The 18,699-nt window shown below is 41.1% G+C and overlaps 1 protein-coding gene across 2 annotated transcripts in view; it reads right to left on the bottom strand.

Moving 5' to 3' along the window:
* The window catches only part of PLCE1 (phospholipase C epsilon 1), a gene marked incomplete at both ends in the record, with an annotated part of 262,284 nt that overhangs the window by 110,877 nt on the left and 132,708 nt on the right, over positions 1 to 18,699 (bottom strand). For both annotated transcript variants that reach the window (XM_079705006.1, XM_079705007.1), the window contains one exon: positions 16,326 to 16,642. In XM_079705006.1, coding sequence (XP_079561132.1) covers positions 16,326 to 16,642 — 317 coding nt within the window. The remainder of the gene's footprint in view (positions 1 to 16,325; positions 16,643 to 18,699) is intronic.

The raw sequence follows: 18,699 nt of genomic DNA, 5'->3' as shown, positions 1-18,699 counted from the left end.
GTATGTAGAAATCCTTCTGCAAATTTGGCCTCAGACTACTGCATTTCAGATGTGCCCAGTTTAGAGGAGAGGCAAGGAATGCTATGTCATTCTGTGACCTGTTCATCTGATTCTGTCCTTCTGGACTATCAGTGCACTTCTCAACTTCCTTGGCTCAGGATAATGTGATACTCATATTGGAAATTTTTTCCCCTTGGTTTTCATCACCCACACAGCCTGATTCTCCTGTGATGCCCACATTCTCCTTCTCACTGGATGATTTTACCTGTCATGACAGTGGGTGTTAGCAAGGCTTGATCCTTGGAGCCGGTGATCTCTCTCACACTTGATGTCTTAGGAAGCAAATTAATTCTAATGGCTCAGCCATCCCTTCTGTAGGGATTATTCCCAAATTATATCTGCAGCCTCAATCTTGTAGTACATGAACTCCTGGCTCCTACCTACCACTGCTTACTTCCCACCTGAATTAATTTAATTTAATTTATTCTCACCCTAAAACCTACATGTCCCAACTTGAATATCTCCTTACAAGATAATGATGATGATGATGATGATGATAGTAAAAATAGAAATAACATTAGTTGAGCACTTACACTGCACCAGACACTATTCTGAGCTAAGGATTCACTATCTTACTTAACCTTTACACAACTCATGAGGAAAATATTCTTGCCCCTTCTAGTTAGGGAAATAGGCTCAGAGAAATAAAGTAATTTGTCCACTGTGCTAATAAGAAACAGGGTCAAGATTTGAACACTTGCATGTCTGAATCAAAGCATGGGTTCTTGACCACATTGGATGGCCTTTGTAACTGCCCAGATGCTGTCACAGGGGCCCCTTGTATTCCAAAAGCCCTGCCTGGAAAGCCTGAAATCAGTCTTGAACCTTCTCTTTCATTGAGCTTTCTCTTTCATTGAGCCTTCCTATTCAATGGGTCACTGCACTACTGGGATTCTTTTTCTAAATGATCAGAAGCCATTTTCCCCTTTATTCTCACCAGCATCCTACACCAGGCTCCCTGTCATCTCCTGTTGTTTACTTCGACTCTCTCCTGATGTGTCTTCCTGCACCCAGGCTCCTTCTTCAATCCATCATGCATGATCACGCATGATCTTGCCTAGAATATGTTTGATCAAGCTGGTTCTCTCACTAAAAAGGTCCTCCCTGCCATTCTACCTCTTTGTCATTCATTTGACCTATCTTGGAGCTGTGCACCCCTAACTGACCTGCAGCCCTCATCCTGGGCAGAGGAGAGGAGGAAGGCTGGAACATATATCAACTATAATGTAATTTAAATATTTCACATGTGTATTTTTTGTTCCTTACTATTTTTTGTCTTTGATTTTTTTTAAGAGCAGTGTGTTCTGCAAAACTAGAAGAAAGATCAAGAAAATAAAGTTTGAGGTGAAATACATTTGTGAAATGCTGGTGAACTATAAGTGTCTCTATTGCTGGACTTCTTAAGCCTTCAGTACACTAATGTGCATTGGGAATATCAATGCAGAAGAAAGAAGTTGCAAAGATGTTTCTGGAAGGTACTGAACCATGAATTTAAAAAAAAATTTTCTCCTCCAGAGCAGGTTGAGAAACCAGGGTTCTGCAGCACAGTGTTTAGGAAAAGCTACTCTAGGAATATCTATCAAAATGCTAGGCATGGGCTTCCCTGGTGGCGCAGTGGTTCAGAGTCCGCCTGCCGATGCAGGGGACACGGGTTCGTGCCCCGGTCTGGGAAGATCCCACATGCCGTGGAGCGGCTGGACCCGTGAGCCATGGCCGCTGAGCCTGCGTGTCCGGAGCCTGTGCTCCGCAACGGGAGAGGCCACAACAGTGAGAGGTCCGCGTACCGCAAAAAAAAAAAAAAAAAAGAAATGCTAGGCATGCAGCAGGAGTGAGAGGCTGCAGTGATGGAGGGGAAGAGCCCTGGACTTGGACTCAGAAGGACAGACTGGAGCCCCAGATCCAAAATCAGAGTGGCCCTATAAGGATTAAATGAGATAACTTGTGTGATGAGCTCTGTGTAAGTGTAAAGCACAGTATAAATGTGTCACTGTTTGATTAAGGGTTTTAATTTAAGTATACCTTAAAAACTTCCCCCAAGATTGGCTGTTACTTTCTCCAGCTAAAGATTTAAAAAATCATATTTTATACAGCAATAGGGAGCTTTTTAGGCAGTATTAGATCAAAGGACTATAAATATACAGATTTTGATTTTCTCTGCTTCCAGGGAGTATTTGTTGCATTTATATATTCAATTGATCCAAATAAAGAACTGCCACAAATATATGGTGATTTTACTTTTCATGGAAGAGAACAGCATTTTACAAATTACAGAATGACTCATAACAAAAAGATAAGGCAACTTTAACATGAATTGGTGTGGCTGAGGGGTACTGGGCCTCATGGTGGCTGTGCGTACCTGGCGGGGGAGGGGGAGAGAGAACAGAAGAGACTGTTGTGGAAGCTGGAAATGCCAGCCAACTTCTTGGCTGCATCTTTTGTCCAGGGCCTGTCCTGCATGTTTTCTACCCTGTTGATTTATACATGATTTTAGTGTCTGTATAATTTTTAAAGTATGAGGTGTAACGATAAAGGAATGAAACTTGTGTTTGTGTGAGGCTTATGAAATCCGAATCAAGAGATTAGGGTCTCACCTGGTAAATCCATGTGGTTCAGACCCATGTGCCAGGACAGGAGGGACCAAGACCCCACCTTCCACAGAATCTGCCCTGCTTTGACCTGGAGCTGAATCCTCACTTCCTTCCCTGTTCTTTCTCCAGCTCTCAAACGATCTGTAGCCAAGCAGCTTTGAGAGGTTAAGGCATTAGGGCCCAGACCCACTTTCTCCCCTATGTGACAGATCCACCTACTTCTCCTATGTGACAGAGTTTCTTAAAGCATGTTCTATAATAGGTATCAGGCCTATAGGTACTCAATACTCATGTATGTTTGTGACATACTGTCTTCTAAGAGAGTCCCAGTGTACACGAGCACAATAAATGACCTGAGAAGTCCTGCAATGAAGAAAGGAAAACTTAGTTATCACTGTTTGCCCAGCATGTGGCAGATATGTTAGACCATGGGGCAATATTTTTCCATAGAATGCATACGGACATCCCATACCACAACTATGGGAGATTCTGCTCTAGTCTTACTTGGTTACCCCCCAAATCCCTCAAACAAACCAGCATTTTCTGCCCTCATTGCTTTATTCATGGCATTTCCTGCAGCAAATATTTATTGTGCAACTATTGATAGACGCATAGTGCTACATGTATAGCAATACAACAAAGAATTTGGGCTTTGGGGTCACGAAAGCCTGAATTTCATCTTAGCTTAGCCACTTTCTAGCTATGTGATACTGGGCAAATTATGTAGCATTTCTGAATCTCAGTTTTCTTATTTGTAAAATAAAGCAGTGATTCACATCTTTCAGGGTTGCATGAAAACTATGTGATTAGGTATGTAAAGTGTTTGGCATGGTGCCCAGTGCAAGGCACAGAATTAACAGTGGCTACATTATTAATTTCTCTATCACCATCATTGCCATTATCATCATCATCATTGTTATCTAAATAAATGGAATAACCATTAGACATCCTCAAACAGCTATTTGTCAAATTAACCACATTTTTTCTTTCCTATTTAGAGGATAATTTGACTTATATATCAAGGATGTTTACTGGTTTTAAGAAATCATTTCACAGAGCATCTCAAGTTATACCCAGAGACAAAATGAGAAAACATCTGTCAGATGACTGCATTAAGGAAATTCACATCTAGCTTAAAAACACTATGCAAGGAGGGGATAAGTGGTTCAAGGCCAACCTGATGAGCAGACTAATGATGTGCCAAAAGGCTTCCTATTAATTCCTACTTGGTTTGACATTTTTACCTACAATTTATATTTAAAAACTTGAGACATATGTATCAAGCCTGAATATAAAAAGTATGGAGAGTGGTAGCTAATTCAATACATAACTAAATTAATACTCAAAAAAATTTTGAAAGGCCTGAATGCCCCAAAAGAGAAAATTTAGTAGACTTAAATATAAAATATTACATCCACATAAGAAAACAACAAACAAAGCAACCTATGCACAGAGAAAAGATGAGTGTGGCCATTTGCATGCTAAGTCTAGGGGTTTTAGTTGACCTTCAGGGGGCTAATAATTAGATGGAAAAAGTAAAGAGCAGGAGAATGACCCAACTGTAAAAAGGGAGAGTCTCACTGTCCAGAACAGATTAGGGAGACTCATTTTAAAGAAGAATATTGAAAAATAATATGGACGATGTGGGGAACGTCCAACCTCAAGAGAACCAAACCAAAGGAAGACAATTTCTATTATTTCCCTGGGAGCAACAGGTGGGATTTATAAGGAGGCAGATTTCAGTTCAATTTAAGGCAGGATTTTTTTTTTTTTTTTCAGTACGCGGGCCTCTCACTGTTGTGGCCTCTCCCGTTGCGGAGCACAGGCTCCGGACGCACAGGCTCAGCGGCCATGGCTCACGGGCCCAGCCGCTCCGCGGCATGTGGGAGCCTCCTGGACTGGGGCACGAACCCATGTCTCCTGCATCGGCAGGCGGACTCTCAACCACTGCGCCACCAGGGAAGCCCAAGGCAGGATTTTAAAACAAATTACGCTCCATTAACACAATAAGCCATTAAAATGGAGTGAACTCTGACTTTGAAAGTTTTTTAGTAAAAGCTGGATAAGAATACGCAAGGGAGAGATTCCTACATTTGGTGGAGATAGGAGAACATAACATAACCTCTGAAACTTCATCAACGATAAAGTTCATAATTGTTTCTGGCAAAAGCCTTCCCAACCTCCAAGGCTCTGAAGCCCTTGGTCATCCTCAAGGGACATGTGCCGGTGTGGTCTCCCTCTTCCACTCTCACGGAACATACAGTCCTGTCTCTCACGTGGCATGGAATCCTGCTAGTTACTACTTATTGAGTACCTATCCTGTGCTGGGTGATCTTATACACATTAGCTTGCTTAAATGTTCCAATAACCAAGTGAAGTTGATAAAATTATCCTATTTTACAGGTGGGAAATACAAAGCTGAAATCAGGTTATGTGATCACTTACTTGTCTAGATTCCGATAGTGAGTAAGTGGCAGAACCTGCACTCAAAACCAGACTTAGCAATAAAATCGTACTCTTTCCACTACCTATGGCATGTCTCTAACCACTGTCTCTCCCGTGAAAAGCACTACCTTTTTCTAAATATGTATATTTATTCAATATTTTATGTCATATGTCTAGAACTAGATTGTAAATTCCTTGAACAAAGGGGCATGTCTTGTTTGTCTTATTATTTCTAACAGCTCCTATTTCAATAAACAATTGCTAACACCAGTTAGCACTATTCATTTATTAAATATTTATTGACCATCTAGTATGTAAATGGCACTTTGTGAAGAGCCAGACATACAGCAATGAAGAGGTTAAACAGGTTTCTAAGGAAAAAAGTAAACAAGTCAATGGCTTCCCTGACTTTTGAACTGAGACATGATCAGAAGACATGATCAGAAGAAGACAGCAGTGGGGGGAAGATGGTTTTAGGCAGAGGGAACAGCAAGTGCAAAGTCTGCGTGGGGAAAACTAGCTCAGTGTGTTCAGGAACAGAATGAAGGTCAGTGTGGCTGGAACAGAGACAGAGAGATGGGTGGATGGTATAAAGTTAGGTTGGAGAAGTCAACAGGGGCAAAATCATGCAGGGTCTTGCTGTTTTGGATTTTATTCCAAATGCAAGAGGAAGATCTTGGGGGATTTTCAGGAAGGGTGTGACCTGATCTGCTTTATGTTTCTAAAAGATCACTCTGGCCGCTGGGTGATCTTGGATTGGATTATAGGATATGCAAGGACGAAAGCAATACTAGAGGTGAGTGCAGTGGTGACTGGCTCTAAGGGTGGTGGCAGGTGAAATGCTAAGGAGTGGTCCAATTCAAGATGTATTTTGTAAGTAGAGCAAATGGGACCTGCTGATGGTTTGGATGTTGGCATTTTGGGAAAAGAGAGTAAATCAAGAACGACTCCTAGGTTGTCAGACTGAGCACTCAGGTAGATGTTGAGATGGGGAAGATGGGGATAAATAGGGAAGATACTGGGTAGTATGTGAATGGGGTTGTGAGAAGGCAGTAGTTCTATTCTGACCATATTTGAGATGCCTTTTAGACATTAGAATGTAAGCTCTGTGTGTGGAAGGGATCTGTCTTGTTCTTTGCTATATCCCCAGCACACAAAACAGTACCTAAAATATAAGTTGGTACTTAAAAAAAATCTGTTGAATGAAAAAAGCCAAGGGGAGGCATTGAGAAGGCAATTGGATTTATGAATGTTTAAATCTCTTTGGCAAATGTAGATTCTTAGCAAAGCATAAATACATTCCTCCTTGGCTCCTACGTGTGCAGTAAGGATCTCTAAGAGAGTGGTTTTTCAGAGAGTTGAATTAAACATCCTAATAGGGTCAGCTAATTCAGTCCTGGAGAGAGACTCAAAATCCCAGTCTCTGACTAAAGCATACCTGGTCTTTCCCGCAGCGTTCAGTATCATTTAAAGTGATATGTCTGATGGAAAAGAACATTGGGCCTTGAGGAGATGCTGCACTGCTTCTCTGAGTCATGTTAACTATTTTCAGTTAAAAAATACTACTCATGTATGTCAAAATCTTACTTGTCTATTTACTAATTTCCACTGGACTCATTCTTACTTCTATCAGCCCCAGGATTGAGTCGTAACTTGATGCCTGCTTTCGACAGAATAAAACAGGCCTCCAGTGGGTCAATGGCTTTGGCAGTTCTCTTTCTAGGTTGGCTAAATCCTAAAAACATGATGTGAGCTTTAAGCAGGGTAAATAAGAATAAAAATATCCTGTCATAGTAACAAAATACTTTGAATATTTAAGATTCCAAAACCAAGTCCTTTAGGACCAAAGAATTAAAAAAAAAATACAGAAAGAAAGAAGGAAGGAAGGATGTAAAGAAAGAAAGAGAAAGCAAGCAAGCAAGTCATCACATTTATTTAAATTTACTTTGGACAATTATCAACTATTATAATAGTTCCTGTTCCAAAGACAGGAATCATTTCCCCCCTATTTGCTTTGGGATAGAGCTTTGTTCTTTTCTTTGAATACCTCTGTGTCTGATGGTCTAGAGTAGTGATTCTCAACCATTGGTGGCATCAGTATTATCTTGTGGAGCTTTTAAAAAATACACATCTCTGGGCCCACCACAGATCCACAGAGAGTCCACAGAATCTCCTGGGGACTGGCTCCAGGCATGTGTATATTTAAAAAATATTCTGATTGCCAACAAACACTTGAAAGGATGCTCAACATCACTAATCATTAGAGAAATTCAAGTCAAAAGTACAATGAGGTATCACCTCACACCGGTCAGAATGGCCATCATCAAAAAATCTACAAACAATAAATGGGGGAGAGGGTGTGGAGAAAAGGGAACCCTCCTACACTGTTGGTGGGAGTGTAAATTGATATAGCCACTATGGAGAACAGTATGGAGGTTCCTTAAAAAACTAAAAATAGAACTACCATATGACCCAGCAATCCCACTCCTGAGCATATACCCTAAGAAAACCGTAATTCAAAAAGAGTCACGTACCACAATGTTCATTGCAGCACTATTTACAATAGCCAGGACATGGAAGCAACCTAAGTGTCCATTGACAGGTGAATGGATAAAGAAGATGTGGCACATATATACAATGGAATATTACTCAGCCATGAAAAGGAACGAAACTTGAGTTATTTGTAGTGAGGTGGATGGACGTAGAGACTGTCATACAGAGTGAAGTAAGTCAGAAAGAGGGAAACAAATACCATATGCTAACACATATATATGGAATCTAAAAAAAAAAAAAAGGTCATGAAGAACCTAGGGGCAAGATAGGAATAAAGATGCAGACCTCCTAGAGAATGGACTTGAGGATACAAAGAGGGGGAAGGGTAAGCTGGGACAAAGGGAGAGAGTGGCATGGACATATATACACTACTAAACATAAAATAGATAGCTAGTGGGAAGCAGCTGCATAGCACAGGGAGATCAGCTCGGTGCTTTGTGACCACCTAGAGGGGTGGGATAGGGAGGGTGGGAGGGAGATGCAAGAGGGAGGAGATATAGGGATATATGTATACATATAGTTGATTAACTTTGTTATACAGCAGCAACTAACACAACAATGTAAAGCAATTTTATTCCAATAAAGATGTTTAAAAATATATATATATTCTGAGGCCCACTGCTTTCGTTCTTCTGACCAGTGAAAGTCACTGTTAAAGGAAATCGTGTTTGATGCTCAGAGAATGAACACAGGCATGGCGGTTCTGATTCACAAGGTGCTTAGCAGCCCCTCTCCACCGCCTTCTCCTGCTGCCCCAATTCTGAGCACAGCCTGAAAACAGCCAAAAAAAAAAAAAAAAAAAGAATCCACAAAAACTGTACTCCCAGTCTTCCTAGGAGTATAGATGTAACTAACGATTTTGAATTTCAAAAGCCATCACTTTTGGGGGTGTAAGTTTCATGCAAAATTGAAATACAGAAAAAGAGGAGGAAAAAGACTGCAGAGGTGATGTGGTCAAGAAATGAAGCTAAAGAAATAAAGTAAAATTTTTAATTTTCTTTTGGCATTCAACATTCTTAGGTATCCAGTACCTAAGGAGCCCTCAAAGCCAAAAAGGAAACTTTAAAAGCCAAAGACCTAAAATCCCTTTTCTGCCTGGTACTGCGAAATGACAATTTATTCTGTTCCTCTTCTGGGACAATGTTCTTAGACACCTTGTGACACCATTGTCTTACCAATTTCAAGGACCACAGTCTCCCAGTTCAAAGGAAATGCCACATTTTCAATATCACGGAGTCAACAAGGAGGTTAACAATGTTATATGTGTTGAAATAGTAAAGAATATTTGAATCCTGTTGTGAAGCAAACGGTTTCATTCAGAATAAGAGACCAAGGTGAGGAATAAGAGCTCTTATGGCTTTTGATTCAATGGCACCAGGTAGATGAAGCAAGAATATTGGCTCTGGAAGTTAGACCATCTGGGTTCAAACACTAGCTCTGAAACCATGGGTCATTTACTTAGCCTCTCTATGCTTCCATTTTCTCATCCATTAGGTGATGGGATAATAATAATAATAATTAATAATAATAAGTGGGATTTATTATCACTAGTTATTGTGAAAATGCAGTTATTTTTAGTGTCGTTTTGTAACTAACATTGAACCCAGGAGTGTCTTGGGTCCTCACTAAGTGCCTCACACAGGTCATCACTGACTTCCTATATAAACCATGTGAAGTAGGTACTATTAACATCCTCATCTAAAGATGAGGGATTAGGTACTGGGCTTGAGGTTCCACAGTGGGGGACGATGGATTAGAATCCAGGCAAGCAGACCCCAGAACTGCACCGTGCATGATGGTGTGCTGTGAAGCCTCTCCTCATTTCCAGCCCCATCATTTACTTAGTGTTACGCTGAGTGAGTAGAATCCTGTGGGTGCTGATTGCCAAGAACCACTGAACATGATTTGCTGTCAACAGACTCCAGGGCAGATAAGCCCCCTACAGATAACCTTGCTCTTAGAACACTGCCCTGCACTGCTGAGTCTCTGTGGTTTAATTGCCTACTGTATATTTTTAGTCCAGAAACTTCTGAACTAAAATTTCTGTTAACCGGGGAATGTGCCATGAAATATTCTGGGGAATGAATACAATTTCTGCTCTCAGAGGTGTGCCTCTAGGGAGACGTGCTTTCCCAAGGAAAAATCTGGTTTTCCAAAGTGAACTGAGATTTCCCTTACCCTGAGAGGGCTTTATTAACAACTTACCTCATGGGTATTCAGACATGAGGAAAAAAGTTTGTACAGCAGACCTGAACAGATGATTTGCTTGGCTTTCTGCATAAAATAGGGAGGGGAAAGCTTTGATAGGAAACTTTCCTAACATGGTTAAATGTACAAATTCAAAACCAAGTAAAGGAACACATTTGGTCATTATCATATGTTATGCTTTTTCCTTACTATGCAGAGATGGTCTTTCCTTGGCTACGACCAGACAGACTTTTAGATGTTGGAATTTGTCAAAGTGATCATGATCTCTTATGAGATACCTAAGGGATTCTGGCTGAAAGGACACAGGTCTAAACAGCCCTTCTCTGGTCAGATGGTTTATTTATTCTTATGCTCTTTCCCAGAGAGTTAAGCTGCATCTTGGCATTCTTTATAGAGAGGGTGGCCTTTAAACTACTGAGCTGACATCTGGTGAAACCCACCAGATGGAAGGAACAAGCAGCACTGAGTGTCACTTTGGGCTGTCCACATTTGTGTGGCTAGAGAAGCAGGTTGATGACTGCTTAGTTTGACCAAATACAGGAGGGTGGAGGAAGGTCACCTGGGGCAAAGAGCCAGGTGGAATCCTTCCAGAGCCTTCTGGGGTCCCAGTAGAACTGTGGGCTCAATCTTGGCCTCATCACCTGCCCTTGGACCAGCTAGTTTGAAAGAGGAGCCCAGAGACTGGTCTTGTTAAGACCTACCTGACAAGAAAAACTGCTCTCCCAGGGCATAGGAAAAAGTAAACCTGTTAATAGCCTTTTGAAGCTGAAAACCAGCCCTCAGTCAGAGAAATCAACTGCTACACAAAAGAGTGTCTGGCAGTGATGTGGGCAGTGCTAGGTTATGGAGCTGAAAATTTACTCTGTTCATGGATCCTGAGGACCAGCTGTAGATGCAGACCATGATGAGTTCCAACCCCAAAGATCATCAGTGGGTGAAAACAGGAGAGGAGCAGAGGCTATATTGATGAGGCATAAGGTTTGAGAACTCGTGACTCAGAACTGTGATCCCAGAGTACACCACCTCCCCAAACCATGTTCCATCACAGCCCTTCGCGAGAAAAGGGCATGAACGCAAAGGGAGTAAGGATGCTCCTCAATATTTATTTGCCTTTCATATCTTCTCAAATGCATGTGCTAAAGTGTGTGATCTCTTTGGTAAAGTTATCTACCAAAAATGCCTCTCTGTCTCCTTTTAGAAGGGATAAATATCTCTGGAATGTATTCGAAGAGGAAATAAAAAACAGTAAGATCAAAAGGATTGTGGACTACAGGTAGAGGCTGGAGAGAGGAAGAAAGAGGAGGGAAAAAGGACAATATGATTTGAGATGGTCAGAGCAAGAGACATCGTGGGTGGCCAGGAAGTGAGCCTGCCTAACCTGAAGGGAGGAAGAGAGAACACGGGCTCTTTGAGCTTTAGGTTGAGGATATGACTACAGAGAGGTGTCCAGATCAAAAGGGTTCAGGAAGCCCTGTCTCCCAAACCAAGTGGAGCAGGATGGAGCCCACCCTCAGTGTCCCCTTGACTACCACCGGCTTGGGGGCTGGCCCCTTGTACCTGCTTCTGTTTACTTGCAAGGATAAAGAGAAGTCACTCCGGTAAGCACCAGTGTTGACATCGGGCAGGAGACAGGGAAATGGGGAGACAAATTGCTTCCAAGCCACAGTCTAAATTGATTTTAAATGATTTATCTCCTGGCCTTCCTTAATGTAAGCCAAACACTTTCAGTTGTTTCATGATTGTACTTGGAATTGCATTTTAACCATATTTTCCTAAGAACCAACGTTAAGCAACATTGCTTGAGAGGCATCAGGGATTTTCTCCCCTTTCCCCACATTACAGTTAAGTCATTATGTAAAGAGTTGTTAGAATTCGGGAAACTTCTAGCTCATGCTCAGGTTTTACTGACAACGAGTGGCAAGCTGCCTCCTTAGGCCATGAATCGTTCTTGCTCATGACAAGAACTGGTTGTGTTCTCATCTGGAATGTCCTCCTTCCCTTTCCCGTGATGGTCCCCTTCTATCCCAGCCACCCCTCAAGGCCCAGCCACAAACTCCAGTGCTGAGCAGAGAGAGCTCTGATCACCCACCTAGACACCTTGGCTCCCACCGTCTGTGCCACTCATACTGCATGTATTTTCTGCCTCTTTTGGGAGTGATCTGTGCCCATGCCTGACAACAATTTAAGACTGGTAGCTTCTGGCAGCCACAGACTGTTACTCATTTCCCTTAGTGCTTATCCACCATGGTCTCCTCCTTCTGAGAAGTGCTGAAAACATGTTAACTGAATGACTGAACAAATGAATTCGCTTCTCTCCTAAGTAACTTGCAATGCAGCTAGTAGTCTCTCTCTTGTCTCTGAGATTCTCCCATGTTCAAAAAAAATATATTTTACTTCCACTGAGGAAAGTGCATTTATTTTGTGTATCCAATTTTGACAGAACCAAAGTATGGGCTAATAATGTTGTAAATTTTCATCATATATTGCTCATTTCTTATTTAAAAGAGTGTGTGACACACCAATTAAAAAAGAAAAGGTTATAGCATAGTAGGCACTCAATAAATAAGTCTGAGTGAATGAATGAATGAATGAGTGGTAATAGGAAATTCGATAAAAATAGAAATGGTAGGAGTAGAAAAAGGGTAGATGCACAGGAGGTTTAGAACAGAAGTAGAGAGAGGGAGGGAAGAGGGAAAGGAGACCAAGGCTAATTAAATTCAAAATCAGAAATTCTGGTTTTACTACAAACTTTAACTTGATAATTTAACAAGTAGAGAGGCAAGGCAGTTGGCCGAGAAGAGAATAGACTTTAAAGACAGACATCTGGATTCTGACATTCATTCAGCCACTGTGTGACCTTGGACAAGTGACTCAACCTCTCTGAGCTTCACTATTTTTTTAAACCTTTTAATTCTGAAGTAGTTTTAGATTTACAGAAAAGTTATAAAAATACAGAGAGTTCCCATACATAGCTCACCTAGCTTCTCCCAGTGTTAGCTTCTTTCATAAATATAGTCCCTTTATCAAAAGCAGGAAATCAACATTGATACATTCATGCTGATTAAACTACATGCCTGATTAGAATTTCACCAGTTTCCCCATCAGTATCTTTCTTCTAGTCCAGGATCTAATAGGATCCCAAACTGCATTTAGTTGTCATGACTCCTGGTCTCCTCTAATTTTTGATGATTCCTCTGTCTTTCCTTACCTTTCATGACCCTGACACTTTTGAAGAGTACAATGTCTTTCAATTTGGGGTTGCCTGATGGTTTTTTTTTCTTATGATTGGACTTAGGTTGTTTTTTTTAGGGGGGGCAAATACGTCATAGAGACTATATCTAGTCCTTCTGAGTGCATCACATCAGGAGATGTGACCAGTAATAAGACATCAATATGTCTTATTACTGGTCATATTGACCTTGAGCACTTACTTAAGGTGGGTATCTACTGGGGTTCTCCACTGTTCTATTTTTCCTTTTGTAATTAATACATATTCTGTGAGTAGATACTTTGAGACTATGCAAATATCTTGTTTCTCATATTTTGTTCAATAACTTTAGCATTCATCAGTGGTTCTCGCCTGTAACAGTTTATTGCTGGGGTGTCCTAATGGTGATTTCTCATTTCCCTCATCCCTTCTACATTTATTAATTGGAAATCTTTTATAAGTAAGAGATGTACCTCTCCCTCTCCTCCCACTGATTTATTTATTCACTTATTTATTTATATCAGTATGGACTCATGAATATTTACTTTATTCTATGGACCACAGTCCAATACTATCATTATTTATTTTGTTGTTTAAGCTTCACTTTCTTCACCTGTGAGTCAGAGATAATATCTGCCTTACACAACTGTCATAAGGATTAGTGGGATTAAAAAATGTGACACTGACAGATAAGCAACAAGGATCTATTGTATAGCACAGGGAACTCTACTCAATATTCTGGGATAACTTATATGAGAAAAGAATCTAAAAAAGAATGAATATATGTATATGTATAACTGAATCACTTTGCTGTACACCTGAAACTAACACAACATTGTAAATCAACTATACTTCAATAAAATTAAAAGAAAAAAAAGTGACAATTGTCCAGTCCAGTCCTAAATGCTAGTTCCTTTTCTTCTTTTTCTTTACAGAGAGTAAAGCCACGCTAATTTGGAGGCAAGACTATTCTAAATAGGTGAAATCTGAATTTAAGAATTCTCTTTCAATGGAATGAAGACTTTTTACCTGAAAGGATATAAAACAACTACAATTTAGCTCTCCCAGTTTTGCCTAGTGTAGGTCATTTGGGATCTGCCTGTAATGACTACATTAGACTGATTTTTTAATCGGCATACACATAATATGTATGAAAATAGATGCTTGAGAATACTTGAATACAGACTGTTCTTTTAAGTAGTTTAGGTGTTTTCCCAGAAATCTTGTTTACGTTTTGAAGTTGCTTAGCTAAACTATTTTCAGAGATAGTCCTAAGCATGCCTTAACCCAGCTGTGGTTCATATCATCACTAATTCTGAATTAGTGAAATCACTGTTTCATCTTTGATTCCCAAAGTTATGGTACTAAATGGAAGAGATCCAAGTTTTCCCTCTCCAAAACTAACTTAAAACTAGCTTTTTAAAGTTCAGGCAAATCACTTTTAACTTCAGGTGGAATTTAAAACAACAGTAGCGACAAAGGACAAGGGTAGGGTCCTAAGGATGTTTGAGTGAGTCTATCAGGAAGTTTAAAATAATTCATGATATACAGTAAAATCCACTAATAAAATCACCCAGTTTACTGGAACTTTCATTTTCCACTCTGTTTTTATCAGCAAGGAAAATCAAGAACATCAGGAGATTTATTTTAAAAGGCAACTTTGGGGGTCGTGTGTTTTACAAGCATTCATGTGGACTCCCAGAGAGTCTGTCTTACTCAGTTTGGAGTGGACCAGGAATCTGCAATTTAGCAGGCGTCACCCCCAGTATGAGCCTGATACAGGCGAGAGGAAGGATACTGTTGTGGTTCAAAGCCCAGGCTCTGAGACCTGACTCTTTGGGCTTGAGTCTCACTGTTGTCACCTACCACCCGTGTGACCTTGGGCGAAGAACTTCATGTCCTCATGTCTCAGTTTTCCCATTGCTAAAACGGGGTCAATGACAAGGATCTGTCTCCCAGGGTTGTTGTGAGGAACAAATAAGTGGCACATATTAAATAATTAGTAAGACAGTGCTAGATGGATATTAGCAATTCCTATGGATAATGGATCTCCCTTTGAGGAATGATGCTCAAGGCATGTCTGGATACAGAATTGCTTGAGCTCAGCCTCTAACACTTTCCAGCCACTGGGCTTTATCACTGTTGTGATACAACTATCACCAGGGTCATGACTGGAAGGCTATGGAGGCTGTAAGGTGAACTGCTATAGCTGGAAAGTGTTTAAGTAACAAAGGCTGATTGATCCTCTGTCAATCAGAGATATATACGAACTAGGATGGGAGCATCCTCTTAGCATTTAGGTAGTTTACTAAATGACTAAAGTAGGAAACTACTGTATTTGTGGAATTCAACCAACCAACAACCACCAAACACACAGACTGAAATTTTGTGTTTTAATATTCAAGACAAAGAAATGAAGTCTAAAAGAAATAAAATATAGAACAGAAAGGTCTGGGTGTGTGGTTATGCTATGGAATGAAAGTGTTCTCTAAGCCTGAGAGAGGAACATCCTGTGACCCTAGCACAGCATGGTGACCTCCTCTCCATCCTGTCCTTTATCCTTGGTCCAGGGCCACAGGGTGGCCAGCCATTGGCTCTTTTCCTCCCAGTGAGCGCCTAGAGCTCTTACACTGCCTCCTTCCTAGGTGTTCCCAGACTCTGGTCACACCTGTCCTCTTTAGAACTTGCTCTGGCAAGGCCTTGGAGGCCATGGAGGGACTTTCTGGGGCTGAGGAGCTTGATGGGATGCAGAGATCAGGAATGAGGTGATTCATTGCCCCTCACAACCATGTTCCTCCCAGCTCTCCTTACCCAGGTATATTAGTGTTTAATTTCTGCTGAGGCGGTCTGATAGTGGAAGACAGAGTGGGCTAGACAGATCCCATGATCCCTTGGCCAAACCCAAAATTGAGACATCTGGTCTTAAAAGCACTTGTAGGAACAGGCGGAGAATCATTGAAAATGGGCCCAGGGAGAATATTTTGGCAAGGGCATAGAGAAAATGGGGCGGGGGGATACTGGTTGTCCAAAGGGAGAAGGCTTGTGGACATGGTAATGGTATGGGATGGAGACGGTCTCAGTTAGGCTGAAGGGTGGAGTGAAGTGAAAGGGAGGATGACAGTGTGTCTATCTCATTGCCTGGAAAAGAGAAAGTCATCATGGAAGTGGGCAGACAGACAGGTAGATGAGATATCAGTAACAAACAAACCTTAAAGGAGAATTGCTTAAAAATCATTACAAAACATCTCAGAGTGGCTTCTTACCTCATTAAATCTCATCACAAGATCTTCAAGGGCATTATGCTCTCCATTCTGGGAGGTAAGAATGGATGCTGAGATGGACGCTTTGAGGCAGGGCAGGGACCTCTGGCATTCCGTAGTGCCCAAGTCCCGGGTCAAGAAGCAAAGATAGTCAACCGGCAAGACCCTTCGGTAAATATTCTGCTCCTGCTCCATCAGGATGCTGGCAACTTCCTCTGGGAACTGGATGAGGGGCTGCAGATCAATCAGTTCCTTGCTGATCCCAGCTGAACTTGAAGGGAGGGCACTGGAATTGGCCATAGAGGTGCCTAGTTGGCGTTCTGAAATAAAGCAACAAAAGTCACTGTTACACCAAGGCTGGTATCCCCTACAACAGATATTTACTTGAGAGCCATTCAAAATTTCATAGGTTTCTCAACTGAAGTTTCTGCTTGGTGAATAGTTCTATACTATCTCTCCTGTTTTGGAGACCTTTCTGATATCTCTCCTGCCTGCCCCCTCCCACTCCTTGGGGGTAGGGGAAGGCTTAGTTTCCTATTTTCAGAAGCAGAACTGATCTAGCACACCATTCCCTAACCAGTTCACTGTGACACTGCAGAGTAGCAGTGAAGTAAAATGTACCATTTGCTTCCTCATCCTCCGGGACTAACCATCACCATGAAAAGAAATGCGGGCGGGCATGGGCATAGCAATTGAAATGGAAGAGGGAAGAAGGCAGTAGGGGGAGGAGGCCTGTACACATATAGGCATATGCACCCTATGTCTGAACACGCAGGAGACCCAGGGACCCTCTGCACACCAGGCTTCAAAACTTCACAGTCTGCTCTGCCAACATTCAGCCCTCAAAGACTATGATTCCACTGAGATTTACCTGGAGGTGTGCAGGGACAGAATCACCTATACAAGTAAGGAAGAAACAGGTAATGAGGAGATGTATCTAAATAAATCAAATAAATAAATCTCATTCCCTGCTCCACAACTGGTAATAAGAAGGTGGTAGCGAGAGGGAAATTAATGAGTGCATTAGATGGAAGTACCAAAGACATTCATTCAGAGGCTCAAAATTATTCCCTTAGCACAAATACTTTGCCTCAGTGGATATCTCCACCTTCAATCCCTTTCTTCCCACTGACTCTTCTTTGCCTACACAGATATTAGTCTCCCTTATCCTTAAATACAAACCAGTAAAACTTCCCTTATCCCTTAAACTCCAACTAGCCTTACCCTTCATTACGTACCTTCCCTAAAGGGGAGTCTACTTTCCCTGATTCCTTCCTCTGTGAGTATGGCGACCATATCTTCTGATCCAAAAATCGGGCCATGCAGTCTCTTCAAATTAATTAACCAATATGGATGTGGATGGAACAGAAAAATGGAAACCAGGTCTGTCCTGGGAGCTCCTGGTTCTTAGATCACAGTGTTGATTTGGAATACAAAATCATATTTGGTTCTCTCTAAGCTCATATTTGAAAATAATTAAAATAAGTCAGGTACTCAAATCAAGCCTACGTGGCTTCACTCTCCAACTTGCTGAATGGTTGAGAAAGTGACCAGATTTCCCCCAAATTGAGTCAGTATGTAGCCTGAATGATGACAGAGGCAGATTGCAGTTTCTGACACTGATAATTTATGTACAGTGGAATTAACCATATATAGGAAGTCTTCCCAGAATTAACCAGCTCTAAGACATGATTTCAAAGTATAGCACTCTGTGAAGGAAATAAAAGTGACATGATTTCAAAGCATAGTACTCTGTGAAGGAAATAAAAGTAACTCCCAAATCTTATGAAATAGTTGCTTATCTAATATGCAAGAGAAGAGATAATGTAATAAAATATGTAAATAACATAAGATGATATATTGTAAATCACAATGTATCTTGAGACATGAATCACATGATGTTACAATGAATGAAGAAGAATCTAGTGATTTGTGGGGAATAGCAATAAAGGAGACCTAAACAAATTTGAATAAAAGAAGAAAAAGAAGACTGGTAGGTGTAACTCAAATAAATATAGTGGCCCCATGTGTCTCAATATAAGCACAGCATCACACTCAAAGGAAACACAAATCTGAGGTTAGAAACCTTGAAACATAATGTAGACCTTTAGTGTAGGTTTCCTTAAAGCAGGATTACTCAGGGATTTTGTATCATGCACCACAAAGAAACATCCCAGAAATCTTTTTGGGACATATTTTGTGTCCTTCAAGTTCCACATTTAAACAGCAGCTGTTAAAAATACTTCCCGCTTTCTCTCATTTTTGCTGAGCTCCCCTTTAATCTCCTCTTTCCTATTCTCAGGCCACGTTGCCCCAACTCTCAGCTGTAAGTCACCATCGGATCTCCCTCTCTGCAACATGGGCAACTCTATGATGG

The sequence above is a fragment of the Hyperoodon ampullatus genome, assembly GCF_949752795.1.
Source record: "Hyperoodon ampullatus genome assembly, chromosome: 1".
NCBI classification, from domain to species: Eukaryota; Metazoa; Chordata; class Mammalia; order Artiodactyla; family Ziphiidae; genus Hyperoodon; species Hyperoodon ampullatus.
Note: the sequence above shows the minus strand (reverse complement) of the source record. Positions and strands in the feature narration are given on the sequence as shown.